Here is a 22589-nt window from a genome sequence, read left to right on the forward strand (position 1 = left end):
GCAGGAGCCCCTCAGCCAGCTGCAGGGCGATGGGGCTGGGTATTGGGGCACCAATATTCAGCAGCAAATATCTCAGTAGAAGGATGGTCATCCTGATCACATTGCTTTCATTTTCCTGCAGGAGCTCCACAAGACTTTCAGTCAGGCTCCACATTTTTTCAGCCTGTGTGGAACACAAGTTTGTGAAAGGCCACCCTGCTGCTGCAGGGCCCAGAGGCCAAAGGCCTGTCCCGAAGCACTGGGGCAGCTGAAGCGGGAGGCAGGAGAGCTGGGAGCAGCTGCCCCAGCGCCCAAAGCCCAGGCAAGGCCAAGCAACTGCATTGCCCAGCCCCCCGCTGCCTGCACGGCTTCAGCCACTGCCCCCTTCTCACCACGGAGGGATTCTTGCCCAGCACTACGAAGCCTCTGAGTGCCAAGTGACGCCTCTCCCTGTGCTCACTCTGCAAGTTCTCTGACATGATGTCCAGAACACTGTCACTGCATTCGCTCAAGTCCAGGCACTCAAGGACCTGAAAGGCACAGGGCAGTGACAGGGAGCCCGCCGGCAGGAGCCAGGAGCCGCACAGGGCTGGGCCCAGGCAGCAGCACAGGGCACGGGCACCGGTCTGGCAGCTGTGGCTGTGAGAGGGCAGAGAGCTGGGAGACAGCTCAGGGAGGTAGTGCACCTGAAGAAGGCGTGAGGAGACTTGGAAAGCTGCCAGATGGAGCAAAGTTTCCAGCTTCCCCAGAGAAATGCTTCCCTTCCCACTGCACTGCCATGGCCTCAAAGCACCCAGTGACCAGCAGGCGTGGCTCGGGAAGCCATGTGATTCATGGGGGAATTGAAGCCTAGGCACAGGCTGCTTACTTGTTCTGGCCTGAAAACACCCTTCTCCACAAGCAAATGCATCAGGATGACGCTGGTCTTAAGTTTGAGGAGCTCAGAGTGTGCTCTGAGCCCAGTGCCCATAGTGCGGGTGTCTTCCTGCTGAATGTTCTTGGTGAATTAACAAACGAGCTGTAAGAGAAGGGCAGGAAGCCAGGGATGTTGCATGGAGTGCTGCACACATGGTGCTGGGCTGAGCTGGGACAGCAGGCCCAGCCCAGGTGGGGGTGGCTGCAGGTACCTGGGCTGTGGTAGCAGCCACGGCTGGATTCCTGCTCTTGTGTGCGCTCCAGGGCTGCATCTGGCAAAGAGCGAGTGCAGCCAGAGCTGAGAGGCTGCGGGAGAGGCCGGAGAACACAGCCCAGCCCTGCTCTGCCCAGGCAGGGAGAGCTCCGGGATGGCCCAGGGGATGGAGCATGGCCACTGCGGGGTGTCTGCCCGGCCCCTCTTCCGTCCTGTCCTTGGGCATGTCCCCAGGGAATGGCATGGCATGGCATGGCATGGCATGGCATGGCATGGCATGGCATGGGGTCAAGCCGGCTGCAGGCACCATTCCTGTGGCCCAGCTCTGCCACTCACCCTCCCGTGGTGGCTGGAATGGCACCACCTCCTCGGTCTCCAGTGCTGGAGCAGCTCCAGGACCTTCTTCCTCCTCCTCCACCCGGGCCAAGTTTGGCACTCTCAGGAATCTCTGCTCTATATCTCTGATTGGATTTGTGGCAACTTGCAGGAGAGACGCCTTGGAAAAGCTGCAAGTCACCAAGTCCTACAGTTGTGCCTGGGAGCCACCTTCAAGAGAGAAGCCTCAGGAAGGCTGCAGGACAGCAAGTCCTGAACTTGGTCTAAAGGGCTCCTGCCACAAGGACAGGAGACTCCTGTCAAGGACTGTGATCTGGCCTCGACGGTGCCAGCGGCAGGGATGGGAGATGCTTCAGAGAAGTTCTGAGTCACCAAGTCCTACAGTCTGGCCTCATAGACTCCTGCGAAAGAGAACCTCGGGAAGGCCACAGATCAGCAAGGCCCGCAGTCTTTCCATGAGGTCACCTGTGGAAGTAACGCCTCGGAAAAGCTCCGGGTAGGACACGAATGAGCGCGCTGTGCGGGGGCTCCTCACAGCACCGCTCTGTCCCGTCCTGTCCCGTCGCGTGCTCCGGGCACTGTGGCCTGCTCCTGTCACCGCCAGCTCCTTTGTCACCACGTGTCACAAAGGGACCTTGAACACCCGGTTCCATGTCACAATGACTGTGCTGTGCCGTGTCACCAAGGGCCCTTGCACACACTGCCGCCTGCCCTGGGGCTGCCCCCAGCCCAGCCAAAGTGGCCCAAGCTGGAAGGAATGCCTGGCCCCAGGTGTCTAAGGCAGCCTGACAGGATCTTTAGGAAGGGCTCAGAGCATCAGCAAACGCTGCCCTGCTCTGCAGGCTCAGGGCAGCAGAAGGAGCCCCCAGGGCTGCCAATGCAGCCGCGCTGGGAAGGGCACAGGCCTTTCCAGGGAAGCTGGCACGGCCTCCTTGGGACACGTCCCGGCCCGTGGCCATCCTAAACCCGCGGGTGTGACTCACACAAGGAACGTGTGGGCCCGGGCACCAATGCTGCTCTGAGCCCTGGGGCCCAGGCAGCGCTGACATCAGACGGTGTGGCAGAGTCCCTGCCCAAGCAGAGCTGCCGCCCCCGAGCCCTGGCAGCGCTGGTGCCCGTCTCCTGCCCCAGAGACCTGTGCCCCCGGGGGCTTCTGTGCCACAGGGAGCCAAAGCCGACGTACATTAGGGGCTGTGCTCCTTCCTGCAGGGGCTGATGGCAGAAGCACCTGGAGCAACTGCTGTCCACACTTGCTGTCTGTCAGAAGGCAGAAGTTGTTAGTCAGTCCTGAAAGGATTTTCTCATGGAAGGGATTGGCAATAGCAGCAAAACACCATCAGCTTCTGAGCTTCCCAGGACAATCAGATTTCAGTGGAACGCTGTGCTTTCCTCACTCTCTTTTCCGCATTCTGGAAAAAATAGAATCTGCGCAGCCTCTGATATTCTTGGCTTCAGTTGCTGTCTGTCTGGCGGAGGCAGCTCATGTCTGAACAAAACTGTGTCCCTGCTGAGCACAGCAATGGACAGCCACAAATAGAGAGGTTCCACAGTGAGTATGAAGGCAGACACATGGAAGTGCAGAGGATAAGGATAACTCTGAGAGGAAAAGCTGTTCTGTGTCTCTGATTATGGTGCCCACACCCTGAAGCAGCAGCCAAGAGAAGTGCTGTAAGCAGACAGGTGCAGTTTTTGGCACCACAATATACAAATATATTAAGCCATTAGCCAGAATGCAAAGGAGGACTGCAAGGATGAAGCGTGGTCTGGAGGGGAAGCCCTAGATGGAGCTGAGGCCACTCTAGTCTGTTCAGCCTGGAGGAGAGTAAAGGGCATCTGTGTGGTCTTCAACATCCTCCTGAGGGGAATCAGAGGGGCTGCTGCAGCTCTCGTCACTGTTGGGACCAGTGACAGGACTCGAGAAAAGGGCAGGGAGCTGGGACAGGGCAAGTTTCATTCCCATATCAGGAAAAGGTTTTTCACCCAGAGCACGGTCAGGCACTGGGACGGGTTCTCCATTGACGCAGCCCAGCGGAGCCCGGGCTGGCTCTTGGGAAAACTGCGGCGCTGCGCCAGGAGTGGGGAACGGCCAAGGCATGGGTTCTGCCTGCGGCTGACCCTGGTGAGCCACTGCTCAGTGATTCAGGATCTACTAACTGCAGCATGGAGCAGGCAAAACAGAAGGAGGAGGCTCCTCGAATGTGAGGTTCCACAGGCAGAGGTTTATTCTAAGGGAAGGATTCAGAAGCAAAGAGCCACGAGCACTTCTGTGCATGGGATTTTATAGGGGTACAGCTCAGGGGGTGGATACAAACGATTGAGCAAGAAGGAATCTGCAGGGGAGGAGCGAGGGGATTCCATCAGTTGCTTGGCACTAATTAGGACAGATGAGAGGAGAGGGTAGGTCCCATGGGCCAGTGGGGTTTCCTGCAATAGGGGAATTCCAAAGGCGTGGTGCAGCCAGGGATTGGTCCAAGACAAAACTGACAGGGAAGGTTCAGGAATAAAGAGCTGGGTCATCTTGAGAGGCAGGGAAGGAGCTGCAACAAAGAGTGGGACATGGCATGAGGGACAGCTTTGAGGGAGGGAAAAACCTAGGGGTAAACCAACTTGGGGAAAACATGAGGTACATTAAAAAAAACTATTATACCATAACTGATAAATAAACACGAACTGCAACACCCCAGGGAAACGGGCACAGCACCAAGCCCATCTGAGGTTGAGAAGTGTTTGAACAACATCGAGCAGTCACCCAAGCTTTTAGACACTACATAAAAAGTCAAGGGTTGTGAACTCTAGGTTTACATGAGATCTATTCCTGAATATTATTTTAGAAACTTGTTTTATCTCCGATCATACCCCAGTTCCTTGTAGATTGTGTGGAATGTGTAATCCTTTTGTGTCCATTGCTTGTTAGGACTATAAAAAAGAATTTTGGTTCTGGGTGATTCGGAGACACCCAGTGTGTGTTAGGTGCAGTACACAGGGCATAAGGAGAAGGAAAAGAGAAGTACTAACACATACTGATATGTTTCGAGATTTAGATAGCATTAAGAATGAGTAACACAAGAAGTAAAAATGTTATTGAAAAGAATCCACTAGAATGTATTTTAGCACATGAGAAAGATTTGGGAGGAATCCCAGAGGGTAATTTTTCAAAGAAAGCTAATCTGATTTAATACTCTACCTAATGGTAGCCTTGGTATCAGTTAGAAAGTGGTGAAAAGTGACCCCCTAATGGAACTTTAAATTATCATACATTCTGACAGTTGATGTTATTTTTAAGAAAAGAAGAAAAATGAGATCAAGTGATATATGCAGACATATTTTTTTTCCCTGAAGAATAAACCTGAGTGGCAGAAAGAATGTGGCTTTTATTTGGCCCCACAGGACCCTTTAGTCCTAACTTTGGAAAGAGATAACAGGCAGGAAATGAAGCGATGTTGTTCTGCATGTAGCATAGGGCAGAGATGTTTGAAATTGACTAAAAAGCACAAGGAAATTGATTTCTAGGTGTCCAAAACTTACAGCCGAGTTACCCCAGGCCAGCTCGGGTACATTCCCCCTCACAAAACCACTCCACCCCCTGAATTAAACCCAAATGGCAGTGAGGATGAGATGAATAATGCTGGTGAGGGGACAATTTCAGAGACCCCAGGGACAACCAACACAAGGAATCAAACCAACAAAGCTGTGCTTTTAGTCTCCCCCTTAAGGCAATTAGTGGGTCCCCCAGGTGAAGCCATGTGGGTGAACTTCTGCTTTTCTACTAATGACCTGAATCATTGGCAGGAAAAAGTTAAAATGGATATTGAAAACCCCAGCAAAGTAGCAAAATTATTTGAGTTCATAGTCGAAAATCAAGACCCAGACGGAGGTGATAGTGATTTCATGCTGACAGAGCTAAGAAAAGCAGCAAAAGAGTTGGTGATAAAGACAGCCTGAGCCCATGTGCAGGGACAAATTGCTAGTGGAGCCTGACAAGGTACAGTGCACCAGTTGTTTCCTATTGTAAATCCTTTGTGGGACACGAATGATACAGGCAGCTGTGCAATGTAAACCAGATACCAAGAACTAGTCAAATTTGAATTAAAAAATACCATTTCAAAAGCAATAAATTGGTTAGTAATATACAATGTTACACAGGGACAGCACAAGTCACCCACTGACTTTGTGGACAGGCTCTGAGCAGCTGCACGTAAACACAGAGCCCTGGATCCCTGGTTGGATATGGGAAAGCAGCAGTTCATTTCCCTGATGTTTGGGCAATCTAGCCCAGATGTCAGGCAGAAACTTCAGAAGCAGAAAGAGCCTGTAAAGAGAGAGTTAAAGGCATGAATGAAAAAAGCAGAGAAGGTGTATGATAAAAAAGACAGAGAAAAAGGAAAAGAACTCCCTGCAGCCATGGTGGCAGCTCTGGATCAGGAGCACCAGGGAGAGGACGTGGGCGTGGATGAAGCAGAGGCAGGGGCCAAAACAGCAGAGGCAGAGGAGGTTCAAAGCAGCCACAGACAACCTGGAGGCAAATCAAGGAGGAGGAGAGGGGACTCCAGCTGGGGGCAAAGTCCAGCTTTATTAGAGAGCTTCAAGGAGATCTGCAATCCCAGGGATTCAGCCAACTGCAGACAGAGAACTGGGCTGTGCAAGGTGTTATAAAGGGGCGAGTGAACAGGGGAGGGGATCGCCCATCTGCCAATGGAATTACAGGAGGGCGTGGGCAGCAGGAAAACAGACATATAGGGGAACCAATTTGGGTAAACCAGGGGAGGGGCCCCAGTGCCTGAACCTATCACTCGACGCCCTTGGAAGAAGTTTCTGGAGGGAAGGGATGGGCTGTGGAGTGACAGACAGGACACAGGGGAGGGGTTGAGGGAATAACAAGGCAGTTTTCAGGGAATCAGGGGAGGAGGCAGCGAGATTGACATTAAAAAGGAGGGAGGAAGCAACGGGGGCAGAACCACTGTAACAGGGAGAAACTGCAGCAAACCAAAGTACAGCTTAATGCAACTACAACTAATCAGAACACAATACAACAAGCAACAAGTGGATATGGGGTCTCGGGAGGATAACGGTCTTTGGGAACTGCCTGGAAGGAAGCAATTTGAAGACACCTCAACCACAAACTTTAAGATAACTCCCTGCTTTCCTTGGAATGACAGCTGGGTGCCAACTGCACATATACAGCTACAGATTGATCATGAAACCTTTATACAAATTGGTAAAAATACTGTGATATGGACGCCTGAATTGAACAGGGCCTTTGAAGAACTGAAGCGTGAACTCATGAGGGCCCCTGCTGTGGGGCTGCCTGACGAGAGCAAGCTGTTTTGGTTATTCCCAGTGAGAGAGAGAATAACTTTAGGGGTTCTGGCAAAACACCTGGGTCCTTACAAATGGGCAGTGGCCTGATTTCTAAACGACTCGATACTGTGAGAAAGGGCTGGCCTGCCTGCCTCAGGGCAGTAGCAGCAGTGATCATGAACATTGAAGAAGCATAAAAGTTTATATAGGACAAAAGATGAGTGTCTCAGTTTCACACACAGTGTTGGCTGTTTTAGATCAGAAAGGGAACCATTGGCTGTCTTCCTCGAGGTTCCTGAACTACCAAGCAGTCCTGGCCAAATCTGATGATACCGGAATCAAGTGACCAATATTGTTAACCCCGCCTCTTTTCTGCAATGCAAGTCCAAAGCTGAACCTGTAGTACTCGACTGCCTAGAGGCTATGAAAGCTATGCACTCCAGCTGCCAAAATCCAGAGGAACAGCCGCTCCCAGATGCCATGAACTGGTTCAGCCATGAACTGCTGCTGTGATGGCAGCAGTTTTGGGAGACAGGGAGTGCGAATGCTGGTCTACACTGTGAGCACAGTCTTAGAGTAATCGAGTCAAAGCCATTTCCAGCAGGAACCTCAGCACAGGAGGCTGAGCTGATAGCCCTCCCTCTGGCATTAGAAGTGGCAAAAGGAAGGGAAGTTAATGTTTGGACTGATTCCAAACATGCCTATGGAATTGTTCATGCCCACAGAGCCATATGGAGAGAAAGAGAACTCCTGACTGCACAAGAGAAGATGGTCAAATATGCAGCTGAAATCCTCAGGCTCCCCGAGGTGGTGGAGCTCCCATTGCAAGTGGCAACTGTGCATTGCTGAGGGCACTCTAAAGGTAACACCCTCCTGGAAGCAGGTGACAGATTTGCAGATTATGAAGTTCAAATCGCTGCTGAAAGAAATGAACCACTTGTGGCAGCTCTAATACCTACTGCAGTATCAACCAAGCAGCCATAAGATACCAACCTTCTCATTATAAATGGATTAACGAAAGTAAAGGAAAACGTTCAGAAAATGGTTGGGGACAATTAGAAACAGGTCAACTCATAATATCAGGAAAGTAAATGAGACAGTATGTGAAATCTGAACATGATAAGACTGGCTGGGGAGCAGAAACCAATACCTACAGGTAAGAACTGCAGGCCCAGACATGCAGAACGCTGTTAAAGAAGGATCATCACAATGTGTGACTTGTTTGAAGAATAATGCAAATCCAACAGTCAGGCTAGAACAAGGGGTTTTGAGCAGAGGAGCTTTTCCTGGAGACTTGTGGCAGATAGACTTTGCTGGACTCCCAAGAAAGTGAGGTTTCCAATATTTGCTGGTACTTCCTGATACTTTCTCTGGGTGGGCAGAAGCGTTCCCTTACAGGACAAAGGCAGCTAGTGAATTGATACGAAAAGTATTGCTGAATGAGGTCATACCTAGGTTTGGTGCACCTAGAGAAATATCCTCTGACAGAGGATCTCATTCCTGTGCCATCTCAAATGGTGCAAGCTGTCAGCAATGCATTAGAAATCCAATGGCAGCTTCACATGCCCTACAGAACACAAGCTAGTGGTCTGAAAGGCTGAATCATATGATCAAAGAACAGATAGCTAAAATTTGCCAGTCTTCTATTGTATTTTTTATGAGATTTTATTTATCCTTTTAAATTTTTGGAAGTGAGCATAATTTCTCACAAATGGGGACTCGTCTGGGAAATACACCTGATGGCTTTAGGAGTTTTCAAAAGGGGCACCCCTGCCACAGATTGGGCAGAGTCTGTTGGACTCTCCCGGTTCCACCAATGGTTGTGGGTTGGAAGCCCAAAGACACCAGGAGACTGGATAAAGAAAAGAGAGGAAGGGGGGTGAGCACCATCCACATAACTATTTTTGGCCAGATTGTGACTCCATAATTCCAGTGTATGAACGTGAGCTTCACCCTAGTAATATACTGGATCCATCCTGGTCCCTTAAGTGTCAGGATATTGGATGGTAGAAAGAAAAAAGGAACAGCGGGATGCATGGGAGGGAGGGAAGCGGGGATCCCATAGACAAGGACCCCATGGCCGGTGGGACATGTAGGATTGAAGGGTTTGTGGGGACTTGGGAGCAGGGTTCACCCATCAGGGACCCACAGCAGGATTCCTATCCAGCACGCACCAAGGGAGCCGGTGAGCTCCACATGGCTCTGTGGCTCCCACGGTGCTCAGAGTGGGGGCAGCCTCTGGGGTGCAGCCAGTGCTGTAATTTCCAGGGCCAGCCAAAGCCGGGCTGGAAGTGGGGTGACCGCTGAGGGGTTTGCTGCAGGGGGTCACCCAGGAGCCGGTGCAGCAGTTTGTGTGCTGCTGAGCCAAGAGGGTCAGGGCAGTCTGGCCAAGCCAAGTCATGTTAGGGCAGAGCTGCGGAACCAAGGGGGTCAGACTGGGCTGGCTGCTGAGCCAAGCCAAATCGGGGCAGGTGGAGTCACTGAGGCTGAGCCGAGTCAGGCCAGGGGCAGGACTGCAGCTGCTGAGCCGAACTGGGGCGGGCACAGCCTCCAAGTTGAATTGGAGTGAGCGGAGCTACCGAAGCCAAACCAAGTTTGGTTTGAAGTGGGATGGAAGCCTCTGCGTCGAATCAATAATCGATACTTACACATGGCGGAGTTGCCGAAGCCGAGCCAGGTTGAGCCAGGTGTGGGACTGCAGCTGCCAAGGTGCATTGGGCCGGGGCAGGCCACAGCCGAACTGAGCCAGGTGGGACAGGGAGCAGAGTGTGACCGTGGGACCAGCGCATTGAACCAAGGAGGAGAGGAAGGGCAGGGACCAATCCGGTGATACGGAAGCCCCTGGATTGTAAGAATTTTTTTTATTTTTACTTGTCAAAAGAGAAGTCCAGTTTTTTGGGTTTTTTGTCTCTCTTCCCTTTCCTTCTCTTTCCTCCTTTCTTTGTCTCTTTTTTTCCCTGCCCCCCTTTCCTTTTCCCTTCTGAGAGAGGCAGGCTCTGTCTGGAGGGCCTATGGTTGGAAAGGTGGGCTCTGTCAGAGGAGGGCCTGTGATCGGCCAGTCAGGATGGGACTGTGGGCAAATAGGGAATCCCCAAGGGGAGGAGTAGAAATTGAGGCAGTACCAATAGGTATACTCCCAGATGGCCCACTGGGAAGGAAACTAGACCTGTGGAAATATGACCCAAATACCAGAGATAAGGATGAGCTCAAAATGATTCAGTATTGCATGGTAGAATGGACCAGAAGGGAAATTAGGAGCAATCATGTACACTGGCCGAGATATGGGTCATATGGGTCAAAGGATGGATGTGTCAGGCATTAAACATCCATGTAAGAGCTAAGAAACCATTCAATCAGGAAGAGAGTGACTATGCTGCCTGCTGTGGGAGGGAGAGTTCACCCTCAAAGGTGAGCATGTTTAAGCTATCAGAAAATAAAGAATGGGACCCATTAGAACACTTAGCCCCTCCACCTCCAATAGCCCCAGATGCACCTCCCCTACCCCCTGATGGGCCTAGTCAAAACACCAGAAAGAGGGTGGCACAATGAGAGGAAAGCAGGTCAGGGGATGGGAACCAAGCAGTGGGATTGTATCCCCTGAGGAAAGTACCCTTGTGTAGGGTGCTGGGAGGAATTAAATTTGTAACTGTGCCTCTTAGTTCTTCCTATGTGAGAATGTTCAAGAAATAACTGAAAGGATTACTAGAGGACCTCACTGGATTAGTGGAACAGTTAGATCAGTTTCTGGGACCCAATATTTATACATGGGAAGAGATGCAATCAATAATGACCATGCTATTCACACCAGAAGAAAGACAGATGATCCAAGTGGCTGAGATATGGATATGGGAAAGGGAGCATGTGCAAGGACCTCCTGGGAATCTGAAAATGCCCATAGTGCACCCCACCAGCAATCACAACAGCATTAGGGAGAGGCAAGACATGGAGGAATACAGAACATTGATTATAAGAGGTATCAAAGAGGCACCTCCATGTAATTAAAACACTCGTAAAGCTTTCAATGAGCAGCAAACTAAGGAAGAAACCATGACAGAGTGGCTAGAAAGATTGAGAAGGAATATGAGGCAGTATTCAGGGGTTGACCATGATACAGTGGCTGGACAGGTCTTACTAAAGATAAATTTTGTCAGTCATGCCTGGCCAGATATATGGAAAAAGTTAGAAAAGTTAGATGGTTGGCAAGAAAGGAGATTAAAAAATCTTTTAAGAGAGGCACAGAAGGAGTATGTAAAGAGGGACTAAGAGAAGACTAATACAAAAACCAAGGTAATGGTAAATGCCATTACGGAAGGAAACAAACACATAAAGAGCAACCCATGAAAGGCTGAGGGATTTCGAGTGGGAGAAGGTAGAGGGAGGGAGGATGCAGCACCTTGGGACTGGACACAGCAAGGAGAGTTTGGGAAACACAGGAACCTAGGACCAGTTTGCTTTTACTGTAAAGAGAGTGGGCATATCAGAAAGAATTTCCCCCAGAAGGGAAAGGAGCTGAGAGCCTATGAGACTAAGCAAAAAAGAGAAGTGGAAGACTAGGGGTGTCAGGGGCTCTCCTGGGGGACAGAATACCATCAGGAGCCCTTGATAGCTTTATAAATAGGTCCTCAGGAGGAAGAATTTGAGTTCTTAGTAGACATGGGGGCTGAAAGAACTTGTGTTTGTAGAATCCCAAAGGAGTGTAAAAAGGATCAAGATACCATGCAAGCAGGAGATGCTAAAGGGGAAGGGTTCAAAGCCACAGTTATAACACAAATAAAATTTGAAGGAACAAATAAAATATGAATTGGGGATGTTCTACTAGCTCCAGATGCAGGGTGAAATTTATTAGGATGGGATTTACAGGAGCAGTTTGACATTGTAGTTCTTCCAGTGGAAGGGAAAATGGTAGTTCAGCTTCTCCAATTAAGGGAAGAAGATGAAGACAAAATTAATGAGATGAATTCTGGGCAAAACCAAAAAAACGAGGTAAATTGAACATGAAACCTATAGAAATTAAATAGTTAATGAGAACCATCCAGTTCGAGTTCGACAATATTCACTCTCCCTGGAAGGGAGACGAGGACTGCAGCCAATGATCCAGGACCTACTTGAGGACAGGACCTTAGAACCATGTATGTCCCCCCATAATACACCCATAGTAAAGAAGTCAGATGGGACTTACAGGCTTGTCCAAGATTAGAGAGAAGTGAACAAAAAAACAGTGAATTGATACCCAGTAGTGCCTAACCCCTATACACTACTGAGTAATATCCCTCCAGAACACCAGTGGTTTAGCATGATAGACCTAAAAGATACTTTTTGGGTGTGCCCACTGGCAGAGGAAAGTGGAATACATTTACCTTTGAATGGGAAGACCTCGATTCTGGGAGGAAGCAGCAGCTTTGGTGGACTAGGGTAGCCCAAGGGTTTTCTGAATCCCCAAACCTATTTGGTCAAGCCGTAGGAGAAGTACTACAACCCTTCTCTATCAAACTTTAGATAAAGCTCATCCTATATGTAAATTATTTGCTCCTCTCAGGACAGGAAGAAAAAGAAGCTCGGGAATCTACCATAGTGTTGTTAAATTTTCTGGGGGACCAAGGACTTTGGGTATCAAAAGGAAAACTTGAATTTGTAGAAAGGGAAATAAAATACCTAGGACATGTGATTTGTCAAGGGAGCTGGCGGCTGAACCCTGAGAAAATTGCAGGGATAATCTCACTCCCATGGCCAAAAACTAAGAGGAAAGTCAGAATGTTTTTAGGCCTGTTGGGATATTGTAGGCTATGGATAAAAGGATACAGGCAAGCCATCAAGCTCTTGTATGAAAAGTTAGTTGAAGAAGAGATTAGGCGGAAAAAAGACGATGAACAAAAGTTTGAAGCTTTAAAGCAAAAATTAGTCAGTGCATCAGAACTGAGTCTTCCTGCCTTAGACAAACCCTTCTATCTGTTTGTAGATGTAGGAAAACAGGCAGCTCACGGAGTACTAGCCCAGGACTGGGGAGGATCCAAGAAACCAGTGGCCTATTTATCAAAATTACTACACCCTGTCAGCCAGGGGTGGCCAACCTGCATTCAGTCAGGGGTAGCGACTGCTGTACTCGTAGAGGAAAGCAAAAAATTGGGAGAAAATTGAAAATATGTACCCCACACTCAGATAGAATTATCCTGAGCCAAAAGGCTGAGAAATGGCTCACTGATCCCCAAGTACTAAATTATGAAGCCATCTTAATACATAATGGTTTAGAGCAACCAACTCAACCCTGCCCAGTTTTTGTGTGGAGAACCAGATGAGGAACTAATACATAATTGCCTAGAGGTTATAAACTATCAAACTAAAGTAAGACAGGACCTAAACAGATCGAAGTCTCCAAGGTGGAAGACGATTGTACATCAATGGATCTTCACAGGTAATAAAGGGACACAGGGTATCAGGATACGCTATAGTGCATGAAGGTTTAGCGGCCATAGAAAAGAGAAAGTTACCTTCCAACTGGTCAGCCCAAGCATGTGAGTTGTATGCCCTAAAATGAGCTCTGGAAATATTAGCGCAGAAAAGGGGAACAATAGATACAGACTGAAAATATGCTTTTGGAGCAGTGCATATTTTTGGAAAAATTTGGGAAGAGAGGAGGCTATTAAATTCAAAGGCAAAGGGACTGATTCATAAAAAATTTATTTTAGAAGAGATAGAAACCTTACAATTACCAGAGGAAGTAGTGGTGGGATATGTTGAAGGAAATCAAAAAGGGGCATAAGGGAACAATTTAGCTGATTTAGAAGCTAAAAATGCAACTGAATCAGAGACAGAAAAACTAATAATAGTATTAACACCCATGAGAGAAATGCAAAAAGTCCCTGTAGTCAGTGGGACAGAAGAGGAAGAACTCCTCAAAATAGGAGCCAAGAAAAATAGTGAAGGGAAGAGGAGATTAACAGATGGGAGATAAATGTTGAATAAATCCCCAGCCAAGAAAACATTAGAAGGCATACATGGAACAACACATTGGGGTACAGAAGTGCTAAGTGATCAATTTCTGAGGGATTGGGGATGCATAGGAATTTTCAGAATAGCTAAGCAAGTAACTGAATGGTGTGTGATATGTCAACAAGTAAATAAGAAAATCACAAGGAAAACAATCAGAGGAGGATGAGAACTAGTCTTAAAGCCCTTTCAAAACATCCAAGTAGACTTTACTGAGCTTCCCCAGATACAACGGTGGAAGTTTTTGCCAGTGATAGTAGATCACGTGGCTCATTGGGTAGAGGTGGTACCCACTGTGAAAGCCAATGCAAATGTTCTGAAAAAAACAATTCTAGAATCAATCATTCCCCAATATGGGATGGTAAACAGGATTGATTCAGACCAGGGAAGTCATATCACATCGAAGATATTGCAGAAAGTTGTTCAGGCCCTGGGAGTAAAATGGGAATTACACACTCCATGGCACCCACAGAGTTCTTGTTGGGTTGAGAGAATGAATCAAACTCTTAAAAGAGCTCTAGTTAAGCTAATGATTGAAACCTTAATGTCATGGGTAAAATGTCTCCCTTTGGCCTTATTAAGAATTAGAACCCAACCCCAGTCAGATCTGGGGGTGTCGCCCTATGAAATGATGTTTGGGTTACCCTACCTGACCTTACCCCAGAACATTGCCACCTATGAGGAAGAGGAAACCAATGCCAAGAAATAAGTGAGGTCTATAGCACAAACATTAGAAGGGCTAAGACATAAAGGGGCAATTCTCAAACTACCACCCTGGATTTCAGAATCCATAATATTAATCCCAAGAATTGGGTGATGATCAAGCCATGGAGAGATCAGCCTCTAACTCCTCCGTGGGAAGGTCCCTTTCAGGTACTGCTCATCACCGAATCAGCCGTGCGAACTGCAGAGCGGGGATGGAGTCATGCCAACAAAGGCCCAGCAGGAGAACTTAAAGAGTGGACTATAACATCCAAGTCAGGTGAAACAAGATTGACTCTCAAGCAGAGACTGAGAGACAACCAGAAAAACACCAAGACGCCCAAAAAATAGAGTCAAGCTTCCACCAGCCAGCTTGAGAACTCTTCCTGTTTTCATGAGTGAGAATTACCAGCATCTGTTGAGGAGAAGTACACAAGGGACAGTAAAAGGTAATGGGACAGCTTCTTCAGGAAAATACGGCAAAGGAAGGAGTGCAAGACCGGGTTGGCCCCTTTGTTTGCTACCAAGAAGGCTCCATAGCCCTGCTGCGAGCAGCAACCCCATAGGCATGGTAAGGTAGGGACAAAAGGCCATTCCAGACCTCTATCATTTCTCAGTTATCTTTTAATTCAACAGGGACTGGAGGACAGGACCGAGTTGGCCTCTGTACTCACCCCTAAGATACACTGACTATGGCTGGCAGCCACAAAGTCACGGTAGATGGGAGTCAATGCCATACTGGACCTCTGTGATGCCTTTTTGTCCATTCCAGATAAGTGTGTCTAGGGAAAACCCGAGATATTTTTTCTCCTGTTCCCACTGTCCTTGACCACATCAACAGATGCTGGTATGACTCATTCAAATGAGAGAGAAATTTTTTTCTTAATTGTTCAAGCAAAACGACTGAGAGAAAAAGAAAAGGGAATAGTGTTATAGATGAGTAATCGTATGGTGGACTCTTACAATTAAGGGGTCAATATTAAATATATGTCAAAAGAAGTTTTGTAGATGTATAGTTATCCTTCCCCTCCCCCTTGCATTGTTATCACAGGATGGCCTCAGTAGTTGGGGCATGTTGGAGGGTTGGCTTGTTACTATGGCAGCATCTGACCCCCAGTCAAGGTGTTAGACAGTGATGTCCACCACTGGACAGTGAACAAGGAATCAATTGACAAGACTTTGGGAGAGGCTAGAGGTATAAAAGACAGAACATCCATTTTGTAGATGAGCACATGGTGACTGAATTCTTTGGTCCTGGCACTGTATTCTTTTCTTTATTCAGTCTTTGGTTGTATTTTAACAGATATGAAAATCAAGATCCTTCTGTTGTATTTTTATAAGGTCTTAATAAATCATTTATATTTTTGAAAGTGAAAATCGTTTCTCAGATAGGGTTGGGGAATGTGGGGCAAGGTTGTCCACACTGGGTCAGCTCCAAGGTACAACTTTTCTGACCTGGCCAGACCTCCTTAGGAGAGACAGTGGATCAATATCAATCACCGAATTCTGCAATCACCTCTTGTATAATAAGAACAGCAATAAAAGACACCCTTTAAGATAGGAATACAGATTTCTTAGAAGCTGTTTCAAATATTTCTCCACAACTGTTAAAGGAAATCCACCTAATGAATTGCTCCAGAGCCAAGAGAAATCAAGGCAGAGCCATGGTTTGTCAGGTATTGCTTGATGCTAATGAGCCCTGTGGTGTATTTGGAGATGAGCCCTGGAAACTCAGAGCTTTAGATTGCACAAACCTTTCCAAGAGTCAAAGTCAGAGAAAAAACTCAAAGTGTCTCAAAGCATGAATGGGTCCCACTGAGGTCCATCCCAAACACAGGCTCTTCATGGACTCTTTGGAGGCGAGAATTGGAGGCCAGAATTGGAAAAAACACTTCTCAGATATTCAGAGTGGAAAGGAACATCCAAAGTACCTCAAAAACCTTGAGTATCTCAAAGCATTAATGAGCCCCACTGAGTGTATATACGAAGCTCTCAAGGGACTCGTTAAAGCAGATAATTGAGGCCATGATTGCAAAAACCTCTCATAGAGTCAATATCAAAAGGGCAACACCAAGTACCTTAAAATAACTGAAGTACCCTGAAGCATTAATGAGCCCCAGTGAGTGTTGTTACTGACAAAGCCTCTCCAGGGACTAATTAAAGCAGAGAATTGGAGGACAAGATTGAACAGAGCTCTCAGAGACTCCAAGGCAAAAGCAAAACCCAAAGTCCTTTGAAAAGCCTGCAGTCCCTGCAGGGAGCATTCAGGAGCCCCCATGGCCATTGCTGAGCAAGGCTCCCCAGGGACTGCTTCCAGCAGATCCTTGAGGCCACTGGGAGGTGGGCTAGGGGGGGATGCTGAGGGCAGGACAAGGGGCTGACAGTACCCAGCCTGGCTGGGGCTGTGCCAGGAGGCCCCAGTGCCTCAGGACAGGATGTCTCCTCACAGCCCTTGGTGGCACAGACCCTTCTGTGCTCCAGGGCACCAAGACTTGGCTTCTCTTTCTCCCCAGCTGTCATCAGTGCCTCCAGTTCTGTGCTCTGCCTGGGGCCTGGGGACACTTTCTCAGTCGTGTCCCTCAGTGGGACCCATTAAAAGTCCAAGAAACTTTGGAGTCGGATTCTGACTTGGAGTTCTGGAGAGGTTTCTTCAGCTCCCTCTGAGGGACTGATGTTCAAGGCCTGAGCACAAAGCCCCAGAGGCTCATTAAAGTCCTGGTGCTCTGTCTGTGCTGCTGAGCTGAGCTGGGCTCCTGGCACAGAGGCAGTTCCTGGTAACCAAGAAGAGCTTCAAAAGCACATTTCTCTTGATGAGCAGCTCTTCTGCCAGCCCAGCAGGGCTGAGGCACTGCCTGAAGCCACCCGAGGCACATCACAAAGGCACAGAGAGCTTTAATCAGTCAGGGCTGGGAAGGGGCTGAGAAGTGCCTGGGGCAGAATCACTGCCAGCACTTGGCACAGGAACCTCTGGCTGCAGGACAATGCAGCTGCAGCTCCTGGAGCCATCTCCTAAAGCTGGAACATCCCAATGCCTACAGATTCTGTGAGTACATTCTCTGATTGTGTCTTGTGCAGAGCAGCCAGGGGTGCCCAGGGCTGTCCTGCAGAGCAGGGTGCTGCAGCCCAGGGTGCTGTGCTGGGGCAGGGACTCTGCTGCCTGCCAGGGACAGCTCTCAGCCAGCCCTGGCAGCTGCTCCCAGCACTGGGGGACAAGATCTGGGTGGGAGGAGACAGCTGGTAAGGCTTGGAAATGTTCTCCTTGTGTGGAGAGGATGCTGCATTGTTCAGGACTGCTTCCAGCGTGCCATTTACCTGCAGAACTTTTCCAAGTAGATTATGCAGGGGGAACAGCGAGGCAGGGGATGCATAAAAGGGAAAATCCTGGTTTTTTTAATCTCCTGCTCTGCGTTGCCTGGATGTGAAATTGCACATAGATATTCCTCTCTCAGTTCTGGCAGTAAAAAAAAAACAAAATTTCCCTTATATCTGAATTAATTGGGCAGTTATTAAGATCAGCACAGGGCCTCTTAGAAGCAGGATCAGTGTTGCTTTTCCAGCCTCTTCAGGGTTGCTCTGACGTTGCGATCAGAGCCTGCAGAGCCAGAGCTGCCCCTGGGCAGTGCCAGAGCTGGGAGGGGTCTGCAGGGCAGAGCTGAGCCCCCAGGGCTGGGCTGGGCTCTGTCAGCACTGGCAGGGCCCAGCCCTGGGCACAGGGAAGCAGCTGCTGGCAGGGACAGCTCCAGGCAGCAGAGCCCTGGGCAGGCAGTGGGGGGGAAGTGCCCCAAAGCTGTTCTGGGATATTTAAAGTTCTCTCCAAACCCAACTATTCCATGATTACTTTCCTTACAGATCCCCATGCCAAGACAGCACAAATGTCCAACAGCAGCTCAATCAGGCACTTCCTCCTGCTGGCGTTGGCAGACACGCGGCAGCTGCAGCTTCTGCACTTCTGCCTCTTGCTGGGCATCTCCCTGGCTGCCCTCCTGGGCAACGGCCTCATCATCAGTGCCGTAGCCTGCGGCCACCACCTGCACACGCCCATGTTCTTCTTCCTGCTCAACCTGGCCCTCAGCGACCTGGGCTCCATCTGCACCACTGTCCCCAAAGCCATGCACAATTCCCTCTGGGACACCAGGGACATCTCCTACACTGGATGTGCTGCCCAAGTCTTTCTGATTTTTTTTTTTCTTGCAACAGAGATTTGCCTCCTGACCATCATGTGCTACGACCGCTACGTGTCCATCTGCAAACCCCTGCACTACGGGACCCTCCTGGGCAGCAGAGCTTGTGCCCACATGGCAGCAGCTGCCTGGGCCAGTGGCTTTCTCAATGCTCTGGTGCACACGGCCAATACATTTTACCTTTCCCTGTGCCATGGCAATGCCCTGGGCCAGATCTTCTGTGAAATCCCACAGATCCTCAAGCTCTCCTGCTCCAAATCCTACCTTAGGGAATTTGGGCTGCTTGCTGTTAGTGCCTGTTTATCATTTGGTTGTTTTGTGTTCGTTGTTTTCTCCTACGTGCAGATCTTCAGGGCTGTTCTGAGGATTCCCTCTGAGCAGGGATGGCACAAAGCCTTTTCCACCTGCCTCCCTCACCTGGCTGTGGTCTCTCTTTTCTATAGCACTGGCACATTTGCCTACCTGAAGCCCCCCTCCATGTCCTCCCCATCCCTGGATGTGGCCCTGTCAGTTCTGTACTCAGTGGTGCCTCCAGCCCTGAACCCCCTCATCTACAGCCTGAGGAACCAGGAGCTCCAGGCTGCAGTGTGGAGACTGAGGACTGGATGGTTTCAGGAACATTAAACTGCTGACCAGTATTTGCAAATCACTTGTAATAAAAGTAACCTTCAATACTTCTTGTTCATTTCATTTTGCAGGTTCTTTGTCTTTGTTTAAAATTTTAAATATTTTCTACAAAGTGATGTCATTGTTTGTGCCAACTTGGTGTTGCCAGTGCTGCTGCCGTGGCCCTGCCCTGCTGTCCTGGTGGCCCTAGTGTTGCTGTAGGGCCTGAGTGCTCTCAGGGCCAGGCACAGTCCTGGGGGTGGCAGTGCCGGGGCTGCAGCAGGGACAGGCCATGGGCACTGCTGGGGCAGCGCTGACGCCTCAGGCCAGGGCCTGGGGGCTCCAGGCTCCTTGCCCAGGCTCTCTCAAGAACACGGCCTGGCCAATGCTAAGCACAGAAACCCCTGTGAACAGCCCCAGGGGCAGACGGGAAGGAGCAGCAGAGCAGGGGCTGATCCATCCCCAGTGCACTGCACAGCCCAGGGCAGCATCCCAGAGCGTCCTGATGGAGCTGCCAACAACATCCCCCCTCTGCAGCCCTGGCCTCTCCCCCAGCTCACACAGGTGCCCCATCCTTGCAGGCACAGACACGGCAGCACTGCCTCAGCAGCCCCTGTTTGCATTGCACACAGCAGGGGGAGCACCCCCATGCTGTTGGTGTGGGGACATGAACCTGAGGGAGCACAAATGCCATCAGCCCCTGGGGCCAGCAAGGGCTGGGGGACACCAGGGAAACCACTCAGCTTTGTCCTGGCCTCTGCAGTCAGCCAGAAAGTTTGTTCCCATCAGCTGGGAGTTTCCTGTGCCACTGCAGACACTGTTGTTCAGAGCCAGGGCTGCCTGGCACCCACCCCCAAACTGCCCTGGGCATTTCCTTGGCTTCACCTTTGCTTTCTTTATTACTCTTCTTGCTACAAATTTCTTCCTGTTGCCCAGCCCTGTTCCTGCCCTGCAAACAGCCCATCCCTGTTTGCCCTTTCCTCTCTGGCCCCACTCCCCATTGCAGTTCCTGACTATGCCCCATGGGAACGTCCCTTGGGCAGCAGGATCATCCTACATGTGCTGCAGGAATTGTCTGCGGGCTCCTGCAGTGCCTGGTGCTGCTCCCTTGCCAGAGGCACCCCAGGCCAGGGGGGCACATCTGGGCTGCTGTGTCTGCCTCTGGGGCTCCCTGTTCTGGGCAGTGAGGAGGAGCTGCAGAGGCTCTGCAGGACTGACAGGATGGGCTTTGGGGCTGGCAGGAGAAGCTGAGGGACCTGGGCTGCTGGAGCTTCTCAAGAGGAGGCCCAGGGCTCCTCCTGCATCTGCTCCAATGGTGGCTTCAGAGAATCACAGAAGCAGCAAGGGTGGAAAAGGCCTTTGAGATCATCAAGTCCAACCTGTGCCCTGATACTGCCTTGTCTCTCCTGAGCTTCCTCTTCTCCAGGATAAACAACCCCAGCTCCCTCAGCCACTCCTCACAGGACTTGTGCTCCAGACCCCTCCCCAGCTTTGTTGCCCTTCTCTGGACATGCTCCAGCCCTTCCATGTCCTTCCGAAATAGGAAGGCCCAGAACTGGACACAGCACTCGAGATGCTGCCCCACCAGTTCTGAGCACAGGGGAAGAATCCCTGCCCGGCTCCTGCTGGCCACACCATTCCTGAGCCAGGCCAGAAGCCATTGGCCTTCTTGGCCAGCTGGGCACACTGCTGGCTCATGTCCAGCCTGCTGTCCATCAGTCCCTGCAGGTCCCTTTCTGCCTGGCTGCTCTCCAGCCACTCTGTCCCTAGCCCTCAGGGGTTGTTGTGGCCAAAGTGCAGGACCCAGCACTTGGACTTGTTCAACCTGACCTTGTTGGATTTGGGCCCTGGATCCAGCCTGTCCGGGGCCCTCTGCAGAGCCCTCCTACCTTCCAGCAGATCAACATTCCCAGACAACTTGTTGTCATCTTCAAATTTGACGATGGTGGACAAAATCTCCTCATCCAGATCATCAATGCAGATATTGAAATCCACACTGGCTAGCTCTGATCCCTCAGCCATCCTGTGGGTGCCCTGGGACGGCACTCAAGGTGATCTGTTCCATAACCTTGCCGGGCACCCAGGTCAGGCTGACAGGCCTGGAGTTGCCCAGCTCCTCCTTCCAGCCCTTCTTGGCGATGGGCTCACATTGGTACCTCCAGTACTCTGGGACCTCCCTGCTGAGCCAGGACTGATGGTAAATGATGGAGAGCAGCTTGGGGAGCTCATCCACCAGCTCCCTTATCCCCCTAGGATAGATTCCATCCAATCCCATACACCTGTGAGCATCTGAGTGGCTCAGCAGGTCACCAACTGCTTCCTCCTGGATTACAGGGGCTGTTCTGCTCCCTGTGCCCATCTGCCAGCTCAGCAGAACACTTGTCCTGAGGACAACCTGTCCTAATATTGAAAACTGAGACAAACAAGGTGTTAAGCAGTTCAGCCATTTCCTTATCTTTAGTTACTATCTTCTCCACTGCATCCAATAAAGAGTAGAGGTTCTCCTTCTCCCTCCTTTTGCTAAAACTTTTTTAAACAAACTTTTTTTTTTTTTTACAGGCTTGGTCAGGTTGAGTTTTGATTGAGCTTTCACCACTCTAATGTTCTTTCTGATAACCTAAGGACTTTCTTAAATACTTCCTGAACTGCCTGTCCTTTTTCCCCCTGAGTTTCCACAAAAGCTCCATGGGAAGCCAGGACTGTCATTTTCCTGACTAGATCATCTTTTGCCACACTGGGACAGGCTGCTCCTTCCCTCTTAAGATTACTTCCTTGAAATGTGTCCATCCTTCCTGGACCCCTTTGTTTTTGGGGCTATTTCCCTTCAAAAAATCACAACCTGATTCAGTACTCCCCAAATCTGCATCCTAAATAAGCCAAAGTCTGCCCTTCCTAATTCCAGTGCAGAAGTTTTGTTGCTGCCCCTCCTTCTTTCACAGAACTATGTAAACTTGATTATTTCATGGTCACTGTGCCCCAGACAGCCTCCGAGCCAAACATCTGCCACCAGCCCTTCTCTGTTTGTGAACAGCAGCAGACAGAGCTTTCCTTGACAATGGAAGTGTTACGAAAAATTTGGTGAAACAGAAAACTCCTTAACCCCAATGTAGCATTAAGAAGTAGCATTCTATATTCAGCTGGAGGCACTGGTGATAGCTCCTCCCAAAGCCCTGCATGCTGAGCACAGGAAAGTTTCTGTCTATTTTCTGTATTTTGCACACATATGCATTGATTGTCCTGGACTAAACATATATATGATAATCATTTCCCCAAAATCATTACCACATTTCCTCTCCCCATTACCCATATGTTGTTCTGTTCTGGGGGTCTCTCTGGTGGTCCCTGGTGGTCGTGGACCCCAATGTTCCAGTGGG

General features: G+C 49.7%; 1 protein-coding gene across 1 annotated transcript in view; it reads left to right on the forward strand.

The window, feature by feature from the left end:
• Positions 1-21219, forward strand: part of LOC128946047 (olfactory receptor 14A16-like) — a 31902-nt gene extending 10683 nt beyond the window's left edge. The window contains exons 4-5 of the mRNA XM_054289979.1: positions 18682-19143; positions 21112-21219. Coding sequence (XP_054145954.1) covers positions 18682-19143; positions 21112-21219 — 570 coding nt within the window. The remainder of the gene's footprint in view (positions 1-18681; positions 19144-21111) is intronic.
• The last annotated feature ends 1370 nt before the right edge of the window (positions 21220-22589 follow it).

This window comes from Melozone crissalis, unplaced genomic scaffold, assembly GCF_028551555.1.
Source record: "Melozone crissalis strain CALT ecotype California unplaced genomic scaffold, PUWL_Pcris_2 ptg000073l_1, whole genome shotgun sequence".
Taxonomy (NCBI): domain Eukaryota; kingdom Metazoa; phylum Chordata; class Aves; order Passeriformes; family Passerellidae; genus Melozone; species Melozone crissalis.